Source organism: Gracilinanus agilis, chromosome 6 (assembly GCF_016433145.1).
Source record: "Gracilinanus agilis isolate LMUSP501 chromosome 6, AgileGrace, whole genome shotgun sequence".
In the NCBI taxonomy this organism is placed as follows: Eukaryota; Metazoa; Chordata; class Mammalia; order Didelphimorphia; family Didelphidae; genus Gracilinanus; species Gracilinanus agilis.
In genome coordinates this window covers 28,651,345-28,677,475 of record NC_058135.1, presented here as the reverse complement: position 1 = coordinate 28,677,475, position 26,131 = coordinate 28,651,345, and the positions used below count along the sequence as shown (strand labels likewise).

The window sequence follows — 26,131 nt, the reverse complement described above, 5'->3', positions numbered from 1 at the left end:
AGTTGCAAGATTCTACCTTTTAAGCTGTTATTTTCTTGCCAGATCTCTTCCATTTTCCTCAAAATCTCAGATTTGAACTCTTCCATAGGTTGTGAGGAGTTTTCCTTATTTGGGGAGGGTCTGGATGGTTGTTTGTTCTCCTCCTCTGTTTGCTCGGTTGTCTGGATTTTCTCTGTGTAGAAGCTGTCGAGTGTTAAAGACTTCTTTTTTTTGTTATTATTCTTTCTCTTCTGAATTTCCTGTAACTGGTTAGCCATCATTAGCCCAGCAGCTTCTCAGGTTTATCCTCGCTCTCAGTGTCTATCTGAGATCTATTGGCTCCTGAGGACTGAGTTCTAGTTTTTTCCAAGGTCAAGCCCCCTGGTGGATTCCCTTGCTTGAACCTCTGCAGGAGGTTTCTTTACAAGTCTCAGGGAGCTACTTCCACAGTCGTATACATGTCTGCACTGGTTCCCCACTTAGGCTTTAGTTCCTGGTTGTGTTTGCCTCCACCCACGCCTCTGCTCAGCCGGCACCCAAGCCTCTGCTCAGCTGGCACCCACGCCTCTGCTCAGCCGGCGCTCCGCTCCCAGCGTCCGCTCCCGCGCGCGCGCTCAGATTTCGCGCTCAGATTTCGCGTACGTTCTTGACTTAATGGGGTCCTAAGTCTTGCTGCTCTCAGGAACAGGTCCCGGAGCTGCTGATGACTCGATGGGTGCCCCAAACTTGCTCTATTTCTTTTTAGCTGGGTTCAGAGCTATAGGTGAGTGTGGAGGGGGTGGGGGTGGGGCGGTTGCTCAGCTCGCGCTTGAGTGAGAGCCCTTTTTAGCTTGGAAATGTCTCGATTCCACGTACCTTCCACGCTGTGCCCTGTTGTGGGGTTCCTCCGTTCGTCTGGACTTGTTTTTATGTCCCCTTGAGGAGTTTTGTGTGTTTCGGTCAGGAGAGGTTTAGAGCTGCTTCTTACTCTGCCGCCATCTTAACCCGGAAGTCGAATGTGCTCCTTTCTTATCTCTGCCTCATAATCCTTCCCTTCCCTGTTTTGTATGAAGCCTTTTCTGACCTTCAGTTCCCACTGTTAATGCCTCTCTCTATTAGCTACCTTTTATTTAAAAACTTTTAAAATTGCCTTATGCCGAATATGTGAATACATATTTGGAGGTGGTGCTTTTTGTTTAGTTCCATTTTTTTGTATTTGTATCCCTTGCTCCTCATTCAATGTCTGCCTTGCAGGTACTTGTTAAAGACCTATTGGTTGTTAGTTTGGAGCAAGGTTCTTATTTTTTCATGTGTCCTGGACCCATTTGGCAATATGATGAAACTTACGGACTTTTTAAAATAATATTTTTAAATGCATAAGATAAATACATAGGATTACAAGAAGATAATGACATTGAAATGGAGTTATAAAAATATTGCTTTGTACACAGGTTCTTAACCACAGTTTAAGAAACTTTTTTTAGAATTCAGTTTTTTAATTCTGTTCTGAATTCTCTCCCTTCCTTCTGTTAAGAAGGCAAGAAAAAAATAAAACCATTACAAGTATGTAGTTGTAAAAAACACATATCTACATTGAGCCATGTCCAAAAATAAAGAAAAAAATCTACTTCAGTCTCTACTCAATTCTTTTTTTTTTTTTTTTTTTTTAGTTTTTATTTTTAAGCCCTTGTACTTCGGTGTATTGTCTCATAGGTGGAAGATTGGTAAGGTGGGCAATGGGGGTCAAGTGACTTGCCCAGGGTCACACAGCTGGGAAGTGGCTGAGGCGGGGTTTGAACCTAGGACCTCCTGTCTCTAGGCCTGACTCTCACTCCACTGAGCTACCCAGCTGCCCCTCTACTCAATTCTTTATATGGAGATGGATAGCAGGTTTCTTCATGGCACCAGGTCCCTAAAAAGTTTGCTGTCACTGCTCTAGAGGTAAACATTTTTTTCAAGGCTAGGCAGAGATACTTTTGCTAAAGAAAAAAGTTACAGCTATATTGATTTTTTTTGTGTGTGTGTGTTTATATGAGATTCCTTAGTTATAATTTCATCCCATGGCAGAGTTTTTTGTTTTTTATTTTTTCCTCCAAATGAGTCTTCCCTGAAGTGATTTGGGTTGGGGAAACTTTTTTTAAAGTTATTTTCAGGATGTTAGTGGAAAGTATTTTTACAGGGAGATTTAGATTTATGAGTGCATTTGTAAGAAATTTATATGAGATTTTAATTGCTGCAAATTATTTCCTAATGATCTTTGCAGTTTTTCAAGCATACTTTGGAGATTAAACTGAAAGGGAAGCATTTAAAGTTTTCCCTACTCTGAAATAAGCATTAATCTTCCATGTTTGTTTATTGTGAATGTTCAAATTCTTCTCAACAGACTATTAACACTGTGTCAGAAGTTATTCGAGGCTGCCAAGTAAACCAAGACTACTTTGCATCTGTAAATGCACCTTCAAACCCACCACGGTAGGAAAAAAGCACCAATAAAAAATTCCTTTGGAAACATACTTAATTGGCTTCAATTTGGTAGGAAAACATATATAGGTATTTTTGTCCTCTAAATCCTCATTAGGCAAGAGATGAATCTTTTCTGCAAATCAGACATACTGATTTTTATTTGGAACTTTGGGCACTTTTTTTTCCCCATTTTTACTAGAAATTACTAGAAATATCTACATGTATGATTAGAAGTAATTACCACTTGACAAAACATGCTGCCTTTCTTCTCCAGAATATGACTTCCTTCACAATTCACCTTTACCTGTGTCTTGACTAAAAATAAGTCTGACACAGTGCTGGACATAGTGGGCTCTCAGTAAAGAGTTATTGAACTGAATTAATTCTTTAGCTGGCCTGAATCCTTACTGCTTCCAAGCTTTTGTCCATGATTCCTAACCCTGAGGTAGATGAAAATAGATTCCACTTTTTTCATATCAGTTTTTGGAAGTATTTGGATAGAATTTTAGTGGTGAATTCTGGATAGATATTTCCAGAAATGACTGATGGTGTTGCTCCCATTTGATAGATGAGGAAACGCCAAGAGGGGTGATTTGTCCAAGATTAACCACCTAGTAAAGGGGCATAAAAAGACTTGTCATGTCCCAGGACCTCTGCCTCTAATAGTGTCCTTTCCATTCTCTTATACAAGGGGTGGTGGTGATTTGTCTTTAGGAGATAATTACAGATGAATAGGCAAATCAGTTTTTCAAGTTTTCCTAATTGATTGAGTTTGGCCTTAGAAAAATAAGTAGCCATGGGGAAAAAAATTCAAGCAACCCTTCCTGCACACCAGTAACTGTCATTTTGGTCCCAAATCTCACATTACTGAGTCTTCTGTTTTGTGTGCTTTGGTTCTGATATGCATTTTTCTTTTAAAAATGAAACAGGCCTGCAATTGTTGTGCTTCTGATGTCCATGGTTAATGAAAGGCAACCTTTTGTCTTGCGCTGTGCTGTTCTCTACTGTTTCCAGTGTTTCTTATATAAAAATCAGAAAGGACAAGGGGAAATTGTGGCAACACTTCTGCCTTCTACCATTGATGGTAAGTAATTTTTTTTAAGAGTTTCTAAATTGACTCTATGAATTACATCTAAAATATTTTTTGTCCTCCGACCATCTTCATATTTCTGAAGATTAATTTTAATGTTAAGTAAGTGTTTTGGTTTGAGCAATTCTTTGCTGGTAATATGTTGTGGCCTTTTAAGTGACCCAAAGTTTAAATTATGGGATTCCATTATTTACAGCCTTATATGACAATGGAAGAATTGCGTAAGCAGGAAGGATAGAGTTAAAAGTTAATGTCGAATTCATTTTGTACTTTAAAAAGAAAAGCAAGCTACATAATAGATATTCACAGTTTATCTATACAGCCCTCCCTTTATGTTCTGGAATGAATATATGGAAAAGCTCATTTAATTCTGTTAGGTTCAAAATTTAAAAAGTCAGTGTGAACATTAAAAAACAAAAAGAATATTTCTGGACTTTTTGATTCAAGGAATGGTTTGATGTCATTAAAAGCACTAGTTTCCCAAAAGGAACCTAGTCTTCTTCCTCTTTTCTCTTTCTCCTTCTCTCTCCTTCTTCTCATTCAGTTCTAGTCCCAGTTCATTGTACCACCATAGCTTCTGTCCAAGATTTGCTGATGGACCACCTCTCTAACAGGAGAATCATAAATCTCAGCAAGGATTCTTTTTATTATCAGATGTTTTTAATTATGTTTTTTCATGATAAGATCTTGAGGTCAATTGTGTAGATCAGTGATGGGCAAACTACGGCCCGCGGGCCAGATTGGGGGGCGGGGCACCCTGAAATGCTCTATTTGGCTGCACGACATTATTCCTGATCTGACAAATACAATGAGTAGGATACAATACAATGAAACTTCGAAAGAGTTGCCTTAGAAAAAGACTGACAGATGAACATTTCTTTTCCTTTGGCCCCCTCTTTAAAAAGTTTGCCCATCACTGGTGTAGATCAAAATTCATAGCAAAATAAATGTATTTATCCTAAATAAACTCTTCTCACTAATTTTGCTTTCTAGAAATTTAGCTTTGTGCTCTGCAAATGTAAATCCCAACACCAAATTTTATTTTACTTCCCAGAAGCCCCCAATCTCCTCATTCTACCTTCCTTCCTTCCATCATTCTGCAGACATTTATTAACCGTGCTCACCATACCCTTCTCCTTCACTAAACAGTTAAAAAAAAATCTAAAATCCTCATAACAAATAATGCAAAGTCCAGCAAAATAAATTATCTTCATTGGCCATTTCCAAAAATTTATATCTCATTTCCACACATTTATTTCATAATCTCCTCTCCGCAAGGAGAAGGGGGAGGGGAGAGGGATAGGAAGGAGATTCATCTTTAGGTGTCTGGACTCAGTTTATTATTGTATTGAGCAGAGTTCTAGTCTTTCATAGTTTTTCTCTGTAATGTTATTGTCATTGTATTAAGGATTTATTCTAATTCTGCTTACTTTACGTTAGTTCATATAGAAGTTTTTGCAGTTTCCTCTGAAATTGACCATTTCATCATTTCTTATGGCACATAGTAATATTTCCATTATACTTCTGTACCACAATTTGTTTCACCATTCCCCAAGAAATGGACGCCTACCTAGTTTCTAGTTTTTGACTATGATGAAAAACTGTAGAGCAGGGGCTCTCTCTGGAGTCCTTGGATAGATAGACTGACAGACTTACCCCTCAATAGAATTGATGATGTTTGTAATCCTGTGTATTTTGTTTTATGAATTTAAAAATATTCATCTGAGTTTGAAGATTACATAAGACTGTCAAACGGGTCCAGGAAACAAAAATGCTTTTAAAAGTTTTCATGTTACAGAAGAAACCATAGGAGCAATCAGATCCAACCCTCAAATTTTGAAAGTGAGGAAATTAATTCTCACAGAGATTAACTGCCTCTTCTCTAAGGTCACTTTGGTAATAAGTAGTAAAACTAGGATTAAAGTATAGGTTCTCTGACTCCAAACCTGGTACTCTTACTATCTCTGTATTCAGATACATATTATAGGATGGATATTATAGTCATTCTTTTTCCACTTGACTTTTATCATGCTGACAAGGCATATTCTCAAGTGGTTATAGAAGAAACTTGTCAGAGTTTTGTTAGGAAAAATTCATGCACTTAAAAAAAAATTCTCATCCCTCTTTATAAGCACAGTTGTTGAAGTTGAGGTCGTCGTATCTGAATTGATGAGTCGGATAAAAATGTGCAAGTCTTCTAAACTGGTTGAACCTTAATTTGGAAACATTGTTTGAAAATACTGAGAAAATTCAATTTATTGATTTGCATTAATAGATTACCTATAATAAACCTTTCCTTTTCCTGAAGTTAACAAAAATCATTTCTGCTCAGCTCTTTATTTCAACCAAGAATCCATTTTTAAAAGCAAATCTAAAAAAATGGAGACAAGACTTCCTGCTAATAACATGATAGATTTACCACTTGTTTTGTCATTCTAGCCAGCTATGAAGGGCATAATTCATAGAAACAGAAAAAGGAAATCTGAAAGACATTCTCCTTTAAAGTTACCTGGTATCTACTTTGATTGTTGACTGTCTAAACAAATTGTGGCTCATGAATGTAATGGAAGATGAATTTGCTATATAAGAAATGAGGAAAAATTTATAAAAATGGAGTCATAGTAAAATGAGAGCCAGCAAAACAATCTACACAGTGTCTAGAGTCACATGAAGGATAGGCAATTCTTGGGTGACCACAATCTCCAGGCTTCTCCTTTCACATATGACCAAGCTGCCTCTGCAGAGGTGGGGACTGCTGATGCAGAATGGTCCAGCTTATCCTACTTTTCTTCTCTTACTGTCTGTGGCAAGGAATGACTCTGGGCCAGGGAAGGATGTATTTTTATATGGAAATGAAGGTAATGTCAAAACAAAAAAACAATAAAAAATTTTAAAGAGAAAGAAAAGGCAAATGAAAGAAAAAGCCCTGACTGCTAAGGAATCATTTCATTGGGTTTGAAAGGAATCACTTTTCTTTGAATTGTTTTAGAAGCAGTTTTTTTTTCAGCTCCACATGGTGTCTATCATTGATATTTTTCTAAGACCTTTTAAATTCCTTTTATGTAATTCTTCCATAATTTCCTTCTTGGACGTTTTTCCTCTCCCTGGCTTTTTCCTTCATAACTTCTGAGTTACCCACTTTGGCATAGGAGCAATGGGAGGTAATTAAAGACATCTTGTATTTTCATGACATTAGATGAAAGCTTATCTCATATGTAGACCACCTCCTCAGTCCTTTCTGTAAAATCAGTTTGATCCCATCTATGGAGTTCTGACACCTTCTGCTGTTGATTTTGTAGCTACAGGTATTTCCGTCTCGGCTGGTCAGCTGCTATGTGGAGGCCTCTTTTCTACGGATTCCCTTTCAAATTGGTGTGCTGCTGTGGCCTTGGCCCATGCTTTACAAGAAAATTCTACCCAGAAAGAGCAACTACTGCGGGTCCAGCTTGCCACGAGTATTGGCAACCCTCCGGTGTCCCTGCTGCAGCAATGCACTAATATCCTCTCCCAGGTGCAGTACTTGGCCATCCTTGTGTCCAAAGGGGAAGGGAAATGTGCACTAAACATTTTGATGTCAGCACATAAACCCTACAGAATTTATGGAGCATCAGAAGTATTTGCAGAGAAAGAGAAGAACAAGGCTCATGCCCTTGTTGTCATTTAGGAAGAGAATGAAGCTGACATCTTCTTAGAGCAGGTGTTTCATTGCTGTTGTGCCTGCTGTATTATCCTGTGACCTTTTGTTATGGCATTTTGTCTCTGGCATTAGTTTGTACTATATAATATTAATTTGACTTGTACCACCATGGCTCTCCTTTGTTTTGCATCTTCACTTAGAGCAGAGCACTTTGCTTGAAATGGCATCTTGAGCAGAAATACTTAACTTCTCTCTGCCTCAGTTTGCTGAGCAGTAAAATGAGAGGTTTGGACTTGATGGCCCCTATTAGCTTTTAGCTGTAATATAACCCCTTTTAGCTATAAATCTGTGCTTCTGTGACTTAATTAAGAGTCTTCCACAGGAATTTGTGATTGAGCTTTTTAAGGACAAAAATTGGGTATTAGGAAGCTCAGCGTTTCTTTCACTAATAAAAAATTCCACCTTTATCTGAATTTCTAGTAGTTTTTTTTATCTCTGTATTCTAAGTAAAAAAAAAAACATAAACGTCCCACATATTTAGAAGTAACCCTTATCCTAAAAAGCCATTTGTAGTCATTTAATATTTGCAGCTCTAGCTTTTGCTATCAGAAATCCTGTCTTAAGTCCAGTAGTTGTTGACCATCTAGCTATGTCTCCATACACTGAATCAATGAGTAGCCATAAGGGTTTATGAATAATGAAAGAGCTTCAAGGTGATTCATTTCAGCTCTCAGATAGTAGCAATCCATTCTCTTGACCCCAAAATATTTAAAGAATATTTTAGTAAAACAGTTTGCCACAAATGATTAGTTCTATGAAAGTTTTAAAGACTCGGGGTGGAATGACAGAATTTTTGTAGGACTTTTCCAGATTTAATTTTTTAAAAATTGTAATACATGTGAATTTTTTTAATGTATAATTTACAGGGTGATAAGATCGACAGACGGGTATGTATCATCTGGTGGAGCTTAGGTATTTCCCTCCTATAAATAGGGCTTTTCTGTGTCTTGGGTTCTACTGATTTTTTTTAACTGCTTGTTGAAGTAATATCCTACTTACACTTTGATGTGTCAACCAAGATAGTGCTCTTAAGGGCTTCTCAGTGGGTTGCTGCAGTGGTGTCCTAGGAGCTGGGGCAGTGATAATCGTAAGCTGGCCTTGGGCTTTCTCTTGGGATGCTTGCATTTTGCAGACTTCAAAGGGTTTTAGTTCAAACTCTCTTCTTTTCCCCCTAATGTTTTTTAAATAAGGTAAACTTACTCAGGCCCTTGGTAAATATTATTTAAAAGAGGTATCATTAGAACATTTGGGAATGCTTCGATTTACTTTTTCTGAGTGATTGGCAAAAGAAATAATCTGGTAAACATAGGCCTGCTTGGGTGTGTGTTTTCACTTTGAAATCCATATAACAGTAGTTGAGTTGCTGAATCGAGATGTTTTTTATATTATAGGTAAGTTAATAGTATTGAGCATGATGTCTATGTCAAAGCATGATTGAATATTTTACTAACGTGAGAATTCTATCTTGGTGCTTTTTGTGGCATTTGAAAAGGGCGGGTCTGTCATATGTGCTGGACTCAATATTCTACAAAAATGGACATCAAAGAATACTTTTAAAAAAATTCTTGTCTTCTAACTTAGATAGAACTAATTGGTTCTAAGGTGCAAGAATGGTAAGGGCTAGGCAGTGGGGGGTTAACTTGCCCAGGGTCACACAGCTGGGAAGTTTCTGAGGCCAGATTTGAACCTTTGACCTCCTTTCTCTAGACTTGACTCTCCATCCACTGAGCCACATAACTGCCTAAAAGAATACATTTTTAATACTTTTCGATATGTAAAACAAAATTTGCTAGACCTAAAATTCCTGAGTGTGTTTGTTCTCATAACTGAAATAAGTCAAAATACCAGACATCGTTTTATATTTTGGTGCACCCCCCCCAAAAAAAAAAGTTGAGATAAATTATCTTGAAATGGTCATTTGAAATTTTCTAAAAGATGATTTGGGCTGATGCCTAAGAAAAATTCTTTAGCACTTAAAATTCTTAAAAAATGAAAATACAGGGGGCAGCTGGATAGCTTAGTGGTTTGAGAGTCAGGCCTAGAGATGGGAGGTCATGGGTTCAAATGTAACCTCAGATACTTCCTAGCTGTGTGACCCCGGGCAAGTCACTTAACCCACTTTGCTTTACCCTTACCACTCTTCTGCCTTGGAACTGTACTTAGCATTGATTCTAAGTCAGAGGATGAGATGGAAGGTAAGGGTTTTAAAAAAAAAAGAAAAGAAAATTCATTGCCTTTTTTTTAACCCATCCTCTGTATGGCAAATGTATTTTTTTTAAACCCTTACCTTCCATCTCATCCTTTGTCTTAGAATCAATACTAAGTATCAGTTCCAAGGCAGAAGAGTGGTAAGGGTAAAGCAAAGTGGGTTAAGTGACTTGCCCGGGGTCACACAGCTAGGAAGTATTTGAGGCCACATTTGAACCCAGAACCTCCCATCTCTAGGCCTGGTTCTCAATTCACTGAACCACATAGCTGCCCCCTTGTTAAACTTTTTATTGTGGTTAAAAAGATTTTCAAATAAAGAAATGTTTATTGAATTTCTATTCAAGCCTTTAATGTTATAAACTGACATATATAAATTGGTCATCAAGAGACATTTAGTTCGTGCTGACTATAAAAAGCAATAAATGAAAGCGTAAAGTAGAACCTCCACATCTATACATTCAAAGCCAGCTGATCTGTTTCTCTGTCTAAATGGTTTGTTCCATTGTAAGTGATCTAGTCATTTTTAATTAACTGAGGAAGCAGACAGTGTTAAGCTCCTTGAGGTAGGGACTGTCTTTCTTTATCATTTCTTAATCCCTTGCACATGCCAAGCACTTAATGCTTACAGAATTTAATTGAAAGAGCACTGAACTCAGAAATCATGTGATTTCCTTCGTGATCATAACACTACTTTATGCACACACTTTTATGTGTCTTACAAATGAAAATTTTTACATTCTTATTACAAAAGAACAAGTTATAAAGTGTTAGTTATTTGTGCATGTGTCATAATTCCTCACAGATTGTCTCATCCTTTGAAAGCAGATTCTTTACCTGAATTTGTCTTGCTAAGTGCCCATCACAGTGCTCTTTAGGTGCTAAATGAAAGTTTGTGGAATGGAATCCTAGTTTTGCAGGTTGTTAGCATGTGTGTGTTTTGGTCAAGGTACCTCCATGCCCTGCTATGAAAAATGAGGATGCAGTCAGCCTCCTGGTTTTGTTGTGATGATCAGTAAGACTATGGTAGTGAACCCACTGTACCAGCGTTGAAATAGTCTTTGTGGTTATAATTGTGTAATTAGAATTTTGTACCCCAGGACAATGCTTCCCAGCATCCCACTTTCGTCCATAAGTTACATCCTAAAGTTTTGAAGATAAGTTTCTGTAACCACACCCCTTCTCTTTCTTCTCCCTCTTTTGTGGTCCATTAAACTTGTCTTTACTCAGGCTTTACTTTTCCTCTACTTCAAGTGATTATTAATAAATCTTATAAAATATAATACTTGGAGTTATTGGGTATTAATTTTACTCTTATATAATGATTAGGGGGGAAATCTCAAACTTCTGGAGAGGATAAAAAGCAACAAAGACACGAGTCAGTGCTCAATTAATGGTTAATGGTTGACTCAGGCCTGCTGCTTAAGTTAATCCCAACTGTATAATATACATTGTAAAAGTTATGTGATATATAACATATAACACATAATATACATTATAAAAGCTTAATGCACTAATATAAGTATAAAGCAAACAGAAAGCTTCTAGGCTGCTAGAAGGAACAGGACTGTTCCATTCCTGCATTTGAGTATTGGAAATGCCTCCTGGCTGGATAGAAAAATTATGGTGTTTTTAATCTTCCTGAATTAAAAAATATTTTTGAATCTTTGTTTTGGAGGAGAGGTACAGAAAAGCTTCAATCAGGGAGATGATGGAAGGAGAGGTAAGACCCATTTTGCTTAAACAGAAACTCCAGCTAATGCCTTCCCTTTGATTAGCTTGGAAAATGATTTGAGAATTTTTAATAAAGCTAAGAGGTTGTACTTGACATCAAGTGGAATTTCAAGACAAGACAGTTAGCTACGATTCTATGTACTGGCACTCATACTGTAGATGTGTGCAAAACATATGCATTATGTGTGCATTTGTGCATATGTGTCTGTGAATATATATATTCACAGACACATGTGTGTGTGTATATATATATACACATACAATGGAAAGAGCCCTCCACCAAACATCAGAACACCTGGTATCTAGTTACAGTAGCTGTGTAACCTGGGCAGGTCCATTCATTTCCTGGTTACTCAGGTTCATCATTTGTAATATATACTTGTACTATATGGTTTTTAAGAAAGCTTTCACCTTAAAGACTTTATAAACAACAATGAAGTTGAAAAAGCTTTATGAGTAGCCTCTTAAAAGGTGAGAAATTTCACTTTGTAATGGTGGGAAGAAAGCAGTACTAGACTAAAGAACTCTAAATGCCTTGTTAAGGCTGTATCTTTTAAACATTTATCAATATTTTTGGAATTATCACAATATGGTGCAGGTACATTTTTTACTTCTTCAGAAAGTTGTGTGCATTCCATGCTCTTGTCATTGTTCCCATTTGATGATTTTTTTTTTTTAAGACAGACTGCAAGTACCAAGGTGTTGGCTTTTAGTGGTACAACCCAAAGAACATTTGTATGCCTGTGATCTGAGGATCAATTTGATTTAGTCAAGAGAGATTCCTCACCAGGAGCCTGCCTAGGGTGTCTAGACTAGAGCACTAGGGCTGTTTTCTTCTAAGATTGCATCTTAGACATATTTGAATTGCTTTAAGGGAGGGAGCTTTCCACATTCTTCAGCACATAGATTGTTCTTGCCAATTTATATTTGTGAGCATTAATTTTTACTAATTCTTATCAAATTCTCTTCATCTTATTTGAGCTTGCCATTGATTGCACATGGGAATGCTGTGTGTGGATAATAGAAGAAAATATTGTTTTACTGAAAATTAACTGCATGCCAGGAAGCTGGTCATTACAAATATACTCAAAATGCTTTTCCTCCTATTGAAGGTTAATGTTGGGAGAGAAAGGGACTAACTGTTAAAATTCTTAGTTTGATGAGAGAGAATTTGGTAAAAATACATGGGAAGACATTCATGCCAACTTTTCTGTTTCAGGGAAGCAAAGTACAAACGCGAGTTGGGTTATTAATGTTGCTTTGTACCTGGTTAAGCAACTGTCCGATTGCTGTCACACACTTTCTCCACAATTCAGCCAATATTCCATTTGTATCCTTTTGTTTGTTTTAGATAACTAAGGGTGATTGTTTAGCTTTAATGTTTTTCTTCTACAAGTAGTACTAGGCTCCAAATTTGCCTATCTTACCTCAACTGTGCTAAGACGCATGTAAGTATTAGGGGAGTATAGGAAGTATAATAAAACATTTCTGATGAAATTTCACTAAATTCTAACACAGGAAATTATAGCATTTATTTGTGTGACTCATTGAAACTGGCTTTGTACATGTGCCATTATAGAAAATCTTGAAATGGAAATTTCTCCAAAGAATGTATAATAATTTTTGCAAGTAGCAAAATAACATGCATTGGGCATATGATGAAGTTTGTTGTCTTCCTTAACAAGATTTTCAGCTTACAGCACAAATAGCAGAAAATCTTGGAGAAGAGGAACAGTTGGTTCAAGGCTTATGTGCCCTCTTGTTGGGCATTTCCATTTATTTCAATGATAATTCACTTGAGAACTATATGAAGTAAGTAGAGGCCAAGATTCATACTTTTAAGTGCTGTGGACAAAAACAGTTGCACATGCTCTTACATTAGCAAGTGTGGTTAATGAGTGTTTTGCCTTTGGCAGTCCTTAGACTAAGATGTAGATAGCCTCTGATCTACTGCCCTGGGGGGAAAACCAGCAGAACGTCAGATCATTTAAGTGTGTGTCCTCTCTCCCATGGCGGCAAGAGATGATGTCTCATCCTTTAAATTGTGGATCCTCTCAATACCCAACACAGAGGAGGAGCTGACTTAAAGTTTATTGAATTCAAATTACTGTTTTCGTTTGGTACCAGACTCTGTGCTAGGTGTTAGGGATGCAAAGACAAAAAGAAACATTTCATGCTCTCATGAAGCTTCTATTCTAATGAGTGAGACATAGGATAAATAAAAAGTAGTTAAATACAAGGTATGGTTAGGGAGGGAGGACACTAGTAGTTAGGGAAAAGCTTCATGTGAGAGGTGGTTCTTAGACCATGTCTTGAAGGTTCAGAGTGAAGGATTCTATGAAGAAAGGGTGAAAAAAAGAAAGTACATTTTTGGCATAGAGGATGGTAAACATTTATTGAGCACCTACTTTGTGCCAGGCACTATGCTAAGTGCTGGGGATATCCAGAAAGGCAAAAGACAGCCCCTGCCCTCAAAGAGCTCACAGTTTAATAGGGGGAGAAAACATGCAAACAGTTGTATACAACAAACAAGCTATTTACAGGAGGCACATACAGACTAAATAGGAAATAATCAAAAGAAGAAAGAAAAAAATTAAAAGGGATCAGTGAACACAGAAACAGAGTTGGTTCAATATTGTATTTAAGGAACCAAGAAATCCTTTCTGAGTATTATAGTATAAAAAGAGAAGTACAATTATGTAATATGGTTGAGTTGGGAACAGATCATGAAAGGTTGTAGAAGCTAGAGGGCTTAGCATTTTATCCTAAGGCAATAAAGAACTGCTGGGTTTTATGGAATAGGGGAATGGTGATCTGTGCTTAAGGATAATCACTTTGGAGGGATATGGAGCAAGAGAAACTTGAGGCAGGGGATCAGTTAGAAGGCCATTGCATTGGTCTGGCAGTAGAGATGAGGGCCTGCATCTGTCAGATTCTGGCTATGTGTGTAGAGAGAAAAGATCATGTGTGAGAGATCATAGAAGGAAGACCTAACAACTGACATGATGAGCAACTTAGCAGTGGAGGACAATAACACCAAAGTGGCAAATTTAGAAGATTGGAGGGATGGGGGTTCCTTGACAGAAATAGGGAAATATGGAAGAGGGGAAAGGGTCTTGGGGAAAGATAACAGCATTCTGTGTTGGACATATGGCATTTGAGCTGTCTGATAAGAGTTACTGAACTGGAGCTTAGCAGCTAGACAATAAACAGGCATTTAAGTGTTTACTCTGCCAGGACTGTGTTAGGCAGTGGGAATACAAGTGAAGAAGAGATGTGTTCTCCAGGAGCTAATATTTCAAAATTAGAGCTGGACACATGGAGTCATTTGTGTGAACATGATAACTTAACACATGGGAGCTGGTCAAATCAATGAGAGTAGAGAGGGAAGGGGAAAAAAACCAAAGAATGAGCTTTGGGATACAATAGGAAAGGTCAGACAGGGAGGAGAAACAGGAAAAGAATACACGAAAACCCAGGAAGGATGGTAGCCAGAGGCAAGAGTGGGCCTCAATGTCCACTCTAGTGGAAGACTGAGAGAAAACCATCAGACTGGGCAGTGAGAGATCATGGGCAATTTGAGAGGAAGCACTTCATGTTGAGTTGAGTGATAGGATCAGAAGCCAAACTGCAAGGGGGTGAATAGTGAATGAAAGAAAAGAAAGTAGAGGCACTGAACTAGTATTAGATAGCTTTTTCTACAAATTTTATTAAGAAAAGGAGAGAGAAAATGATTCAGCGAACATTTTTTTTAAGAATGGGGAGCAGGACAGCTAGGTGACTTAGTGGCTTGTCAGGTCTAGAGACAGAAGTTTCTGCGTTCAAATCTAGCCTTCCACGCTTCCTGGCTGTGTGTCACCAGACCAGTGATTTAATTCTAGTTGCCTGGCCTTCACCACTCTTTTGCCTTAGAACCAATACTTAGTATTGATTCTAAGATGGAATAAAAGAGTTTTAAAAAATAGGGGAGACCTGAACCTGTCTGAATTTGTTAGGCACGCAACCAGTAGATAAACAAGAGATTAAAGGGAAAATCTGCTGTAGGAGATGGGAAGGGAATGAGATCAAGGACCTGTGTGGAGGGGCTGGCATTGGAGACTAGAAATACTTGGCAATGTACTCAATTTTCTTTTAAAAGCTCAGGACTTAATTCAAAGGGTAGGGAGCAAAGAAAGGGGTGGCAGCCTCTCTTGGGTCTTGGATAAAGATTTAGTGAGAAATAGAAAGTATTGCTTTGTTGCAGTGAGGGCCTCATTTAGATAACAGATAAAGAAGTAATCAAGAAATGATATTTTCCACTGAAGCATAATTTGAGTGTTTAGTGTTTGAACTATTAGTAATTTTTTGTCTGCCTTTTTTTTTTTAGAGAAAAATTGAAACAACTCATAGAGAAGAGAATTGGCAAAGAGAACTTCATAGAAAAACTGGGTTTCATTAGCAAACATGAATTGTACTCAAGAGCAGCCCAGAAACCACAGCCAAGTTTTTCTAGCCCAGACCACATGATGTTTGATCATGAGTTTACAAAGTTAGTGAAAGAACTTGAAGGTGAGACATGTTGGAGACAATGTATTTGAAAAGTAATTAGGATAAGTAAGCACCTATCGAACATGTTCAAAAGACATCAATGAACCCCAGAATTGGCAGTCTTTTAGACCAGAGCATTTTATATTTTTTATTCTCTGTTGGGACAGCATTTATTTTTTCATTGCTAGATTATACATGGTTATTGAGATGTTATTTAACAGAGTTTGAAAGATTTAACCATGTACCATCTTTTTCAGGTGTCATAACAAAGTCCATTTATAAGTCTAGTGAAGAAGATAAAAAGGAAGAAGAAGTAAAGAAAACATTGGAACAACATGACAGTATTGTGACTCACTACAAAAATGTGATCAGAGAGCAGGTAAATGCCAGGACAGATATTCCCTGGCCTACAAGTCTTTTTGGTTTAAGGGGAATTCTTTTTAGGAGTGTTCAGGTAGAATTTTGCAAATAAGAGGATGTAGTAAAATGCAAACTCATCTTAGTTCCAGTTGTATAACCCAAATCCCTTCCATTTTGACAAATAGGCTCTTGCAGAGTTATTATTTCCTTCAAAGGCTCTCAGTAAAAAATGTCATTTAAAAAGCACCAGCATTAGTTGCAACTTAGTATGGAGCGTTTAGGCCAGGAGTTCTTAACCTTTTTTGTGTCACAGACCCCTTTGGAAACTCCTGTGAAGCCTGTGGACCCCTTCCTTCTCAGAATTATGTACACAAAATACATAGGATTGAAACCAAACTATATTGAAATATAGTTATCAAAATATTAAAACAACACATTCATAGATCCTAAATTAAGACTGATTTAGATGAATGATCTTCCTTAAAATTACTTGAACAATTTTTCATTTTCCCCTTCCCTCTTTATTTTGAAACTCAAGGTTCACAGCATTGATTTGTTATAGTTTTGATGCTGAGTAGATAGTGGGGAGATTCAGGCAGCCCCTTTACGTTAGGACAGCCTGTGGTCTTGGAAGAAGTGCTATAATTTAAAATGATGTGCATTAAATCTGATTTTTCCTGTGAAAGACTTACCATTCCTGCTTCTCCATTGTTTAATCGAAGTTATTAAAACACTATATAGTTCAACATATTTCTGTTATTAAGTACCTACTGTGTGCAAAACAGTGTAGTGTTGGATGGTAAGAGTGATAGAAAATCTGAAATAGACACACTTCTTTCCTAAAAATTACCCACAGATTCTTGGTCTAGTTCATAGGAACACAAAGCTGAGTCTGGGATGGACTCGAGAGGCTATTATTATGTCAAATCTTCTCATCTGCAGATGAGCAAACATACACAAGAATGTGCCACCCATGGGGTAGGCCTTGGAAACAGAAATAGAATTCAATGTTACTGTTTCTGGAACCAGTGTTTTTCAAACCACTGCCTTCTCTCTTTACTGCAATATATTAGAAAGTGAAAGGGCACCTTCATTGTGCTTAAAAGACCAGAAGGGCTTTGGGGGGGGGCAGTAATTAAAGGGAGCAGATTTGTGTTGAGATCATGGAAAGACTTTTTTTAAGGCCTCCTGAGGAATGACCATGCTTGTTGTTGAGAAGTTGATCTAGGGAAGTTTGGCAAGTGCTCTTTCTTAATGTTAATTCTCTATAGTGCAAGCATAGATTTTAGAGAGGATGGGACCTACTTGCCTCGATCAGCTGGGTTGTGTACTGCTTGCCATAAATACCACCTCAAAACAGGTAGACAGCTCTTTGAGTCTTGAGTTCCTGTGAGTCTAATAATTTGTATAAGACTATTTGCTCACATTTAGCACTCTCTTTACCCCAGACATCTGTCTACCAGGGTGAAATCAAAGTATGAATATACTATTTTATGTTCAGATTTTGAGTAGAATTTTCTTTAGCTGATGGTGATTTGGGAATTAATCTAATGTTGTTTGAAAATAATGAGCTTATCATGGTACCTGGAGGAACATTTCTCTTGTACTGAAACTATGATCTATGAAACTTTAAAGGAATGAGAATGATTTCTCACATGACTTAGATTCATAAAATGTCAAAATTGGAGATTGAGATCATCTTGTCAATCCCCTCTAAAACAGAAATCCCCTGTGCATAATCCCTAAACAACTGATTATATGCTTTCATTCCTGGGATGGGGAGAATTCCTTACTTTATGATTACTTTTCTCCTTCCAAAATGGGAAAATTTTCCTTCTATCAAACTGAAATCATGTCCTCTATATTTCTTCCTTATTTTATTCTCTAGAAGTCAAATAAAGCAAGTACAATTTTTCCTCTTCTGCATTTTATCACAGAATTCAAACATGAGTTCAATTCAGTCCAACAGTGCTTAAATTAAACCTACTGTGTGGAAGGCATTGAGTTATGTCACAGCTTGAACCTTTAAGGAGCAATGGGAGATGGGGATGAGAGCCAAGGGAGGGATACCACCCACAAGGATAGAAGTACATGTGTGCAGATGAGTATCCCTAGAGAATATGCTATTTTCTTAAATAAATTGAACCCATAATTTTAGTTCATATTTCATACCACCTTAAAGAAATGATTGTCTTGAGTACATCAATTCTTTTTTTCTCTTTTTAAAAAAAAATTTATCTTCAGTCTTAGAATTGATACTAAGTATTAGTTCCAAGGCTAAAGAGTGATAAGGGGTAGGCAGTTGGAGTTAAGTAACTTGCTCAGGTTCACATAGCTAGGAAGTAGCAGAGGCCAGATTTGAGCCCAGGATCTCCCATCTCTGAGTTTGGCTTTCTATCCATGAGCCACCTATCTGCTCCTAACACATATATTCCCTTGACAGAAGTTGTCTTTATTTTTGTTCCATAGGATTTCCAGCTTGAAGAATTAAAACAACAGGTTTCTACTCTAAAATGTCAAAATGAACAGCTTCAGACAGCTGTCACACAGCAAGTGTCTCAGATCCAGCAGCACAAGGACCAGTATAATCTCCTCAAAATACAGCTAGGTACCATGATCCCTCTTGAGCGCTTTGTTGGTTATATGTATTTTACATACATAATGCTTTCTATATAATCAATTGTCACATGTTACATATGGTAAAAACTGAAAGCCTCTAACACTATCATATAAGAGACATGATTATCTATCCCCAGTAGGACTCCCAGAGTCTTTATCTTTGCTTTGATATATGCAGGTGTTTGGATCTTCCAGGACAAATAATGGCAAACTTAAATGTTCTGTAACTTTATCAAATTTCATGCACATGTAATAGGAAAAGACAGTCAGCATCATGGTTCTCACAGTGATGGAGCTCAGATGAATGGCATTCAACCGGAAGAAATTAGCCGATTAAGAGAAGAGATAAAAGAATTAAAAAATAAGCAAGAACTTTTACAAGGCCAGTTGACAGAAAAGGACTCTTTGATTGAAAATTTGGTAAGAACCAAACATTCAGAGTATTAAACTAGGAAAACAAAGTTTTCTAGTCCTTCTTTTAATTTTACTGTGACTGCTTCTTTATCCTTCTTCAGATGACCTTATATATTGCTTCAATAAACTTAGTATATAGAGCTTGTTCTTTCCCAGATACATCTCTAAATTCTCTAATGGTTTCATAAGTCGCAAGTTGTGTGTGTCAAGGCAAGAGAGTAGCTGGTCTTGAGATGTATTTTCAATGATTATTTATGGTGATTTTCTGTTTCTAACTTTATATTTTCAAATATGATGCTTTAAAACAGCACAGAATATAATGTTATACATAGAAGCAATGCAGAGACAAGTTAGACCAGTGATAGTGAAAATTTTAGAGACTGAGTGCCCAAACTGCAACCCTCAGGCCACATGGGGGGCTGCCTGCCTTACCCTAGACAGGGAGGGAGGAAGTGCTCCCATTGGGCTGTTGGGCAGAGAGGGGCAGGTGATGAGAGGAATGTCCTCAGGCACATGGATGAGGGGAAAGGGAGCAGCCCCCTGTAACATGAGTGCCAACTCATTCACCAACATGGAACTAGATCATCTATACTCTCTGGAAATTCTGAGGCCTAAAGTGATTACATAGTCAGATAGCTAATTAGAGTTGGGCCTAGAAATCTAGGTCTTCTTAAGGTTAAAAAGTATCCAATCTTTTTTTAACCTTGCTGATTGACACTCTAATTTAGTTTCATGGTTTATTTCTTTATTAATGTAGAAATCTACACTGTCAGCACCTGGGAAAATGGAACCCTCTCTAGAGACTTCTATGGATGGTGATTCTGAAAGTACTACAAAATTGCAACGGGTAAATTTGTGCTTTACTTTCTTTGTTCATAATTAGAATGAATGCTCCAAATAATCATTAATCTAGTTTACTTTTATAGATGACAACAAGAACTTTTGATCAAATAGTCATCTTTAATTATTGACACTTTTTAGAATCTTTTTAAATATTATTTTTCTCCCATTTAAAAGATCTTTACACAGATTGATTTCCAGTCTGAAATAGCAGTCAAAAGAAAATTTTAAAAGAAACTAAGCTACATGGCATGACTTTTTTTTTTTTTTTAGAAACCCTTACTTTCCATCTTGGAATCAATACCCAGTTGCCCAACATGGCATGACTTTTAAGTTACCAGTGGCTTGTGTTAAGATGTAAACTTCTGGGGGGCTGCTAGTTAGCTCACTGGATTGAGAGCCAGGTTTAGAGAAGGGAGGTCCTGGGTTCAAATCTGCCTTCAGACACTTCCTAGCTCTGGGACCGTGGGCAAGTCACTTAATCCCCATTGCCTAGCCCTTACCACTCCTTTGTCTTAGAACCAATACAGAGTATTGATTCTAAGTCGGAAAGTAAGGGTTTAAAAAAAAAGACTTTGTCTAATTTTCATGACCAATTTTTCATTATAACTTCTTGGTGGGAAAAAAAATCTTGGTAAACAGTTTATATGTGCCACATAGCTCATCCTATTTCCTTCCCCCCCCCCCCCCCCCCCCCCAAATTTTGCTTCTTGAGCACTTGCAAGGAAGAAGAAAATGAAAAGGTTTCAATGTTTCAAATGGATTTCTTTAACTGGAAAAAAAAGCTTTTTTCTTTTTTCTGGAATCTTTCGCAACTTAGAAATTCCTTTTGATATGTATAATTCTGCTTCAGAGTTTTCATTATTAAGCATATAGTTTTTCTGATTCTACTTATTTCCCTTTTCCATCCATTTATGTGCTTCTCCGAATTCTTACTGTTTGTTGTTCTTACGAAGCAGTGATTGTCCATTACATTCGTGCACCACAACTGTTTTAGTCATTCCCTAATTGATGGGCAGTTATTTTATTCCTAGCTCTTTGTTATCACAAAAAATGCTTCTATAAATATTTTGAGGCATCTTTCTTTTTGTCTTTGTTGTGCTTTTTAAATGCCCAACACTGGAATCTTTCTGTCAGAGTATAGAAAGCTTACTTTTTAAAGCAAAATTCCAAATTGCTTTCCAGAATGGTTGGATCATTTTACATTTTCATTAAAATATTAACATATCTGTCTTCCTCATCCCCTATTTCTGACTTTATCATCAGAGTTAACTGGCTGTGAAGCCCCAGAGTTACTTTAATTTACATTTTTCTTAGTATTCATTATTTTGAACAAGATTTTCACATGGTTGTTAATAGTTTAATTCTTTTTAGAATTATTCATATTCTTTAATGATCAACTGTCATATACATATTTTTTTTGTTTCTCTATGTATCCTGGTTATCAGACCCCTTGCTAAAGAATATTGGTGCAAAGTTGTTTTTTTTTTTCCAACTGACATTATTTTCTTATTCTAGCTGCATTGGTTTTGTTTCATTCAACATCCTTTTAATTTCATGCAAATGAAATTACTTATTTTATCTTTTGGGATCTTTTTTCTCTCTTGTTCAGTTAAGATGCATCTTTTTTTATTTTATCTTGTGACCTTTTATAGTCAGATCATGTTTTTCCCATCCATTGTTACCAGATATTTGTATTTGTCTAAATATAATTTCTGGCAAACTGCTCTTCTGTTTTCCTAACAGTTCTTTTGAAAGTTCTTCCTTAGGTCATCTGGGTTACCAGGTTTATCAAACACCGTTTTTTTAAAATTTACTTGTTTCTGATTCCTGTCCATCTAGTCTATACCACTGATTGCTTTTCTGTTTCTTAACCATTACCAAGCAGTTTTGGTTACTATAATTTTTATTTAGGTAATATATTTTGAGATCATTAAAGAATATTTTGAGGTCATTCCTTCCTATTCCTCCTTTATTCCTACCTTTTCGTTATTTTCCTGAGATTCTCTAACCTTCGTTCTACCATACTAATTTTGTCTGGCCCTATCAATGCCCTAGTTGTGATTAGTATAGCAGTAAATATATATATATATATGTATATATATATATATATATATTTATATATATCATTTCAGGTAGGCAAGGGGATCAATCAAGAAAATAACCTTTCAGTTATTTGTCAATTCTTATTTTAGTGAACGTTTTACAATTCTCTTTATAACTTCAGTGTAACTTGGTAGGTCAACTACCAAATATTTTTATTATAATATATTATTAATATAATTGTCATATAAAGATGTACTGGTGGGTTTTGTGGATTTAGATTTTAAGCCAATATTTTATGGAAGATTTTGTCTTAGTTTCTTTGTGATTCTCTGTAGTTTTCTAAATAAATATAAACATTTTTTCTGCCACTTTTGTCTTTGAAGGAAGTTGAAACACTCAGGGCTCAGCTAAATTTGCAGTCTGTGGAGATCTCTAAACTACAGATGGAAAAGCAGGAGCTGTTACAGAAAACTGAAGCATTTGTAAGTGGCTTTCATTTCTTTATCCATTAATAGCAAACCTAGGGGTGGGCTGACTTGGTTGCTTTAGGCTAGTCAGCCTATTCTGCTGCCTTGAGGAGGTGGCTGGCACACAGTGGCCTGAAAGAATCTTGGTATGAGTCCGTCACTTGGAGTCTGTTAGCTCTCTCTTTACTGACCTGAGGTGCTATGGTACAGCAGAAAGAGCCTAGGTTTGAGGCCCAGATCTGGTACTTAGACTCTGAGACCTTTAGGACTATTGTTTCTCTGTCTCTCAAAAGAAGGCATTAGACAAGATGGTCATTGAGAGCCCTTCCAGCTCTGACTCCATGGTCACATTTGAGGCATTATTAGAACATACTTCTAACTCAGAACAACTTTGATCCTTCCTTTCTAGATCTGCTTTCTTTATTTCATAGATCTACATGCACTGTTCTATTCCCTGGTTCATGCTCCCCTGGGCTTTAGGTTCTGCCCTGAGTGTCATTTATCTCATAAGACAGTACTCACATAGGAGTCAATTTGAGAACTGTTTTGTCTAATCTTGGAAACCAGATTTCAAGTCCAAAATGAAATAAAAAATATGTCTAGTAGTCTGAGCTTTGCTAGCTTAACATTTTAAACTTGTTTTTCATCAATTTATGCCTTTAGGCTAAATCTCTTCCAGTCTCAGGAGACAATGGGACTGTAACAGCAGCAAAACCCACTGACATAGAGGGTAGACTCTCTTCATTGGTTCAAGAGACTAAAGAATTAAAGGTTGGTAGTAGCACTTCCATGCCTAATACACAATATTTTAAAATTATAAAATGGAGAAAATTCAGAATTTTATTCCACTGCATATGTGGAAATAAACACCGAAAAGTCAGATGAAATGGAATAGTTGTTAGTATTTCTGTGGCAGTATATGGTTTGTTTTCGATCTGCTTTTTCATGTAATCTCTTGTTTCTGATTTGAATGGAAATGTTGCAACTCAAATAAATGATTTTCTTGTTGATGATATACATAAATGGTTTGCATGGAAAAAATTCATTTTCAAAAAAGTAATTTTGTGAATTCAATAAACACCCTCCAAGGCTGAATTGGATGCAGTGGATTTGAAAGAAAAGAACATTTCATCATGTGCTGCTCCCATATGAGTGCTCCTTGCAGCTTAGTAACTTGAACATTTCTGTTGTCAGAATGAAGTTAAAGCTCTGTCTGAGGAAAAAGTGTCTATAAAACAGCAGTTGGATTCATCAAACAGCACCATAGCAATCTTACAGAATGAGAAAAACAAACTGCAGCTGGGACTTGCAAAAGCTGCCAAAGAACAGGATGACCTCTTGGTGCTGCTGGCTGATCAAGATCAGAAAATCATTTCATTAAAAAGCAAACTCAAGGACCTTGGTCATCCGGTAAGGCCACGTGTTTCTAATAGAATTTGTCCTTGCAAAGATTTTGTGCCACAATTGTATTTCATTACATATTCAATTCATATTTCTTTGTAAAGTGCTTAGAAATATTTCACCTTGAAGTGCTCTCTATATAATAAATAATTGAATTTGGAGTATAATTTTTTAATATTTTTGTTATATTTTAGATATTCAATTTTGCATGTAGGAATAAATATATTCCTGCATTTGAAGTATTGTCTTTGTTTAGGATTTGATTAACTTTTGCCTACACTTACAACTTAATATTTTATTTTTAGTAACATGAATTGATTTGGTCACTCTTTTGCTAACAGGAACCACTGGAGAATAAGAAAATGCTACCATGTTTTAGTTTCTGTGCAGATTTTTTTCATGATAGGCCCACAAAAATCATTTCCCACAAGTTGCATGTGTCCCTAGGACAAAGAAGTAAAGAGATTTATTTATACTTTAAAGTTCCAAATTTCAAGATGGCCAAGAAATGAAGTTTTCCATGTTGTTTGATTCAGGCTAAGTGAAAAAAAAATTTTTTTTTCTGTTTAGGTTGAGGATGAAGATGAAGATGAACTTGGATCTGGTGACCAGACTGGTAATGATGATGTTGATGATGATGTTGATGACGACGACGACGACGATGATGACAACAGTGACGATGAAGATGATCATCATAATGTTAATGAAGTAGTGGAGGGGTTAGCCTAAGCTTTAAAGTATCTCTAGGAATAATAGAGACTGCCATGTAATTTTTAAGATGGAACCTCAGAGACAATACTTTGGTCTGTCTCCACACATAATAAAGATTTTTAGGAAGCATATTGGAAAGCATTCACTAAAAGACTATTGCCATGTTTCTAAAATGATACCACCCATATTTTTAAAAAGAAAAAAGCCCCAACTATGGGTACAACACAATTCTGTTTTATTTAAGTTTTTTTTTTTTTAAATTCTTTTAGAAGGTGACCATCTCTTAGCTTTAGACACCAAAAATGTACTGTTAAAAGCATGAGGTAGCCATACAACTTGCCTTAGTTCCTTGGTCATTTACTAAAGTCTCTGCATCTTATCTTTTTATTTTTGAAATGTGATTTGTGTATGTATTTGATTTAACACATTGAATTGGGCTCTTTGCCTCCTTATTCAGCATTGGTAATACTCTAAACTCATGGGTTCTTTTACAAGATGGGCAAGTTTAAGAGCAGGAACAGGGCAAGTTTGGGGATTCATCCACATGTGACTCCTAAAATGAGGAGGTTGAACAGTGTCAAGGGAGTGCCTTTGTAGCTCAAATGACCGCATCCTGCACCTAAGCAAAGAGGCAGGGACCTCTGCCTCTGCGTGAGGACACAGGGGCATGTCTGAGGCAGCTGTTGGGGGTACCCAAAGGTGTGGTTTGGGAAGCAGAACACCAATTCAAATCAACCCCATATAATTCCCACAATGCAGTTTTAGCATGTTAGCTGGTGGTCATAGCCAACTCCATGTTCTTGAGTTAAAAAAGAAAAAAGCCCATCACTCTGATTTATGTAATTTATTGGCTTTTATATAGGGAAGCACCTTGAGGGCAGGAACTGGATCTTCTTCTTGGTATCTCTTAGCACCTTGCCCAGTGCCTTGCACTGAGTAGACAGTCAAGGGATGCTTGTTGAATTGAATTAATGTTGAAGTAGGTTTGATGCATATAAAAGATTTAAAAGAGTGCAATAAAAAAGATGTCAATCTCATGTTTTGGTAATAAAAATAGATATTACATTCACTTAAGCCCCCAGTCATTTGTTTCATCATTGGTTCCTTTTAGATTTTGAGCAACAATGTTTTTATTTTTCATGATTGAATCAAAGGTTGTATATATGTTTTTATATAAAATCATGACATGAGGAGGCTATTTAGCATTCTTCCAACTCTTAGGTACCTCCCTCAAGAAGCTGTCCTTGATTTCCCCCTGGTTGTTAATGCTCACTACCTCCTCAGATCAGCTTGACTTATTTCTCTCTTTACATGTTGTATCCCTTATAGAATAGAAAATCTTTGAGGGTTGGGCCTATTCTTTGTATTTCCAGGGCCTTCACCTGCTTCTTTGCTTGTAGGATTTGTTTCATTAATGATGACTGAATTAATCTGATGTTAAAAGAGTTGTAGGGGAAGCTTGTGTTCATCTGTGTCTTCTTTTTCTTTCTTCCTTTTTTTTTCCAGTGGAAAGAAAAGGAATGTTAGGGAGGAATTAGGAGATATTAACCTAGATATATAGAGAGATTAAGGGAAGCTTGAGTGTCTTAAGATCTTTCC

At 36.8% G+C, this 26,131-nt stretch overlaps 1 protein-coding gene across 1 annotated transcript in view; it reads left to right on the top strand.

Moving 5' to 3' along the window:
- Positions 1–25,601, top strand: part of USO1 (USO1 vesicle transport factor) — an 85,792-nt gene extending 60,191 nt beyond the window's left edge. Inside the window, exons 12-26 of the mRNA XM_044681344.1 lie at positions 2,342–2,430; positions 3,351–3,505; positions 6,811–7,022; positions 8,075–8,095; positions 12,367–12,477; positions 12,841–12,959; positions 15,514–15,695; positions 15,932–16,053; positions 18,504–18,642; positions 18,910–19,073; positions 19,825–19,914; positions 22,337–22,435; positions 23,084–23,191; positions 23,615–23,830; positions 24,398–25,601. Of these exons, the coding sequence (XP_044537279.1) occupies positions 2,342–2,430; positions 3,351–3,505; positions 6,811–7,022; positions 8,075–8,095; positions 12,367–12,477; positions 12,841–12,959; positions 15,514–15,695; positions 15,932–16,053; positions 18,504–18,642; positions 18,910–19,073; positions 19,825–19,914; positions 22,337–22,435; positions 23,084–23,191; positions 23,615–23,830; positions 24,398–24,550 (1,980 nt within the window). The 3' untranslated portion in view covers positions 24,551–25,601. The remainder of the gene's footprint in view (positions 1–2,341; positions 2,431–3,350; positions 3,506–6,810; positions 7,023–8,074; positions 8,096–12,366; positions 12,478–12,840; positions 12,960–15,513; positions 15,696–15,931; positions 16,054–18,503; positions 18,643–18,909; positions 19,074–19,824; positions 19,915–22,336; positions 22,436–23,083; positions 23,192–23,614; positions 23,831–24,397) is intronic.
- Positions 25,602–26,131: the final 530 nt, after the last annotated feature.